This window comes from Pelodiscus sinensis, chromosome 1 (genome assembly GCF_052426305.1).
Source record: "Pelodiscus sinensis isolate ZL-2025 chromosome 1, ASM5242630v1, whole genome shotgun sequence".
NCBI lineage: Eukaryota > Metazoa > Chordata > Testudines > Trionychidae > Pelodiscus > Pelodiscus sinensis.
Window position 1 is genome coordinate 359,219,631 of NC_143052.1, and position 2,742 is coordinate 359,222,372.

General features: G+C 53.1%; 1 protein-coding gene across 1 annotated transcript; it reads right to left on the reverse strand.

Moving 5' to 3' along the window:
- Positions 1-254: 254 nt before the first annotated feature.
- Positions 255-1,211, reverse strand: LOC102451827 (olfactory receptor 52K2-like). The gene has a single exon (XM_006123601.3). It carries the CDS (start codon positions 1,209-1,211, stop codon positions 255-257), a length of 957 nt encoding a protein of 318 aa, XP_006123663.3.
- Between the last annotated feature and the right edge of the window lie 1,531 nt (positions 1,212-2,742).

Below are 2,742 nucleotides of genomic sequence, written 5' to 3' on the forward strand. Positions count from 1 at the left end.
TCTCCACAGTCCTGAGAAGTCTGGATGCAAACACAGCACGAGGGCGTCTCTTACTGTCCAGCTCCCAAGCATGAATCGGCAGGAAGCTGCAACTGCACAGCCTGCTTCCTCAGCACTGCTTTTCCACGCCCCTCTCTGCTCTGGTTGCCCAAGGGTTGCATTAGGATACGGTGGGGAGAAAGGTGCCCGTGGCCATGGAGGATGGGAGGGGAGGGAGTCTATGAAAACATCTCTCCCCCAGGACGTATGTCCCCTTATGAAATAGTGTGACAGTCCATGGCACTGAAGACCTGGAGGACTCTATTGCGGATCTTTTTGGTTCTGACCCCATAGATGATGGGGTTTATCATGGGGGGAACCAGCATATAGATGTTGGCTACAATAATGTGGACGTGAGGAGCCATGCTGTGGCCAAACCGATGGGTGAGAATGGAAAAAAAGGCTGGAATATAAAACCCGAGGATGGCACCGATATGGGAGCTGCAGGTGCCCAGGGACGTGAGACGGGCCTCCTTGGAAGGGAGCTTGAAGACGGCCCGCAAGATCAGGATGTAGGACAGGACAATGAGGGTCAAGTCCACCCCTGCGGTGAGAAATGCCCCAACCAGGCTGTAGGTACTCATGGCGCTCATGTCTGTGCAGGCCAGGTTCACCAGCGCCATGAACTCACAATAGGTGTGAGGAATGACGTTGGTTCGGCAGTAGGAGAGCTGGCGCAGCAGGAATGGGTGTGGGCCCACCGACACGGCCGCCCTCAGCACAACCCCCAGCCCTAGGGTGGCTATGACCCGATGGGTCAGGATGGCCGAGTGTCGCAGCGGGTTACAGATGGCGACGTAGCGATCGAAGGCCATGGCCAGCATGAACCCGGACTCCATGATTGACAGGGTGTGAAGGAGGTACACCTGGGCCAGGCATGCATTGATGTGAATGGCCCAGTCCCTGAACCAGAAAATGCACAAGGTCTGGGGCACGGTGGTGGTTGAGATGATCAGGTCGGTGACGGCCAGCATGGCAAGGAAAAGGTACATGGGCTCATGGAGGCTCGGCTCGGATTTGATCACAGCCAGGAGGAGGCTGTTCCCTACGACAGACAGCACGTAGACAAAGCAGAAGGGGATGGAGATCCAGACGTGGGCCGCCTCCAGCCCCGGGATGCCAAGGAGGATGAAGGTGGTGGGGTGGGCCTTGGTCCCGTTGGGTACTGCCATGGTGAGCCCGGATGGGTGTGTTCAATTCAATATCATGGCTGCTTCCTGCCCCTGCAATTAACCATTCAACAATCATTAACCATCTTCTAGACTCTGCCTGGTCCTGCTGTGAGGGCAGGGGACTGGACTCGATGACCTCCCAAGGGCCATTCCCGTTCTCGTGTTCTATGGTTCTGTGATCTTATGGGAAAAGGAGGAGGTGGGATTTTCTCAGCCGTAATTCATCCAATAAACCCCGAATGTCACAGGGACACCGAATCACAATCCTGAGCGGGGTTAAGGAAACAAATTCCACATTTTCAAGATCTCTCCGTGTGGATGATGGAATTCAGGCCAGTGAGGAGAGACTGAACGGTCCGTGTATTCTGTCGTGACCACACACACATAGGAACATAAGAGCGGCCAGACCGGGCCAGACCAAAGCTCCATCTGCCCACAGTGGCCAATGCCAGGTGCCCCAGAGGGAGGGCACACAACAGGGAATCCTCACATGCTCCCTCTCTTGTCACCCACCTCCAGACACACAGAGGCCAGGGACACCGCACCTACCCAGCCTGGCTAATAGACATTGATGGGCCTAACCTCCATGAATCTATCTAGCTCTTTTTTGAACCCTCTTAAATTCCTAGCCTTCTCCACATCCTCTGGCAAGGAGTTCCACAGGTTGACTGTGCACTGAGTGAAGAAAAACTTCCTTTTGTTTGTTTTAAACCTGCTGCCTATTCATTTCATTTGGTGACCCCTACTTCTTTTATTTGTGGAATAAGTAAATAACTTCTCCTTATTCACTGTCTCCACACCTGTCATGATGTGATAGATCTCTATCGTATCCCCCTTTAGTCTCGTCTTTTCTAAGGTGACAAGACCAAGTCTTTTTAATCTCTGTTCATATGGGAGCCGTTCCAAACCCCGAATCATTTTTGTTGCCCCTTTCTGAACCTTTTCCAATGCCAAGATATATCTTTAGAGACAAGGCAACCCCATGTGGACTCAGTATTCCAGATGTGGCTGTACCATATCTTGTTTTATACAGAGGCAATAAGATATTTTCTGTCTCATTCTCTATTTCTTTTTTAATGACTCCTAACATTCTGTTTTCTTTTCTGACGGCCACTGCACACGGAGTGGATGTTTTCAGAGACCTCTCCACAGTGACTCCAAGGTCTCTCTCTTGAGTAGTTGTAGCTATATTAGTCCCCATCATATTGTATGTTTAGTTGGGATTATTTTTCCCAATGTGCTTTATTTTATATTTATCAGCAGGGCTCAACAAATGCACTCGCCCACTCGCCCGTGGTGAGTAGATTTTGCCAGCTGGCGAGCGCAGTGGCTGACTGGCCAGAGGGCCGTTGTGACGGGCTGGCCGAAGCCCGTACTAGGGGCAGCGCGGCCCCATCGATCCGCCGGCCGGGGGAGGGGCAGAGCGCTGCCGAGGCGGGGAACTGCGGCGATACTCAGACATGGCCCCGCCGATTATAAAGGGCTGCGGCAGCTCGGCTCTGGCTGCGTGTCCCCGGCAGCTGGCTGCGGC

Bases quoted from the DNA above. Each gene is read 5' to 3' on its own strand.
- LOC102451827 (XM_006123601.3), bottom strand. From the start codon at position 1,211: ATGGCAGTACCCAACGGGACCAAGGCCCACCCCACCACCTTCATCCTC.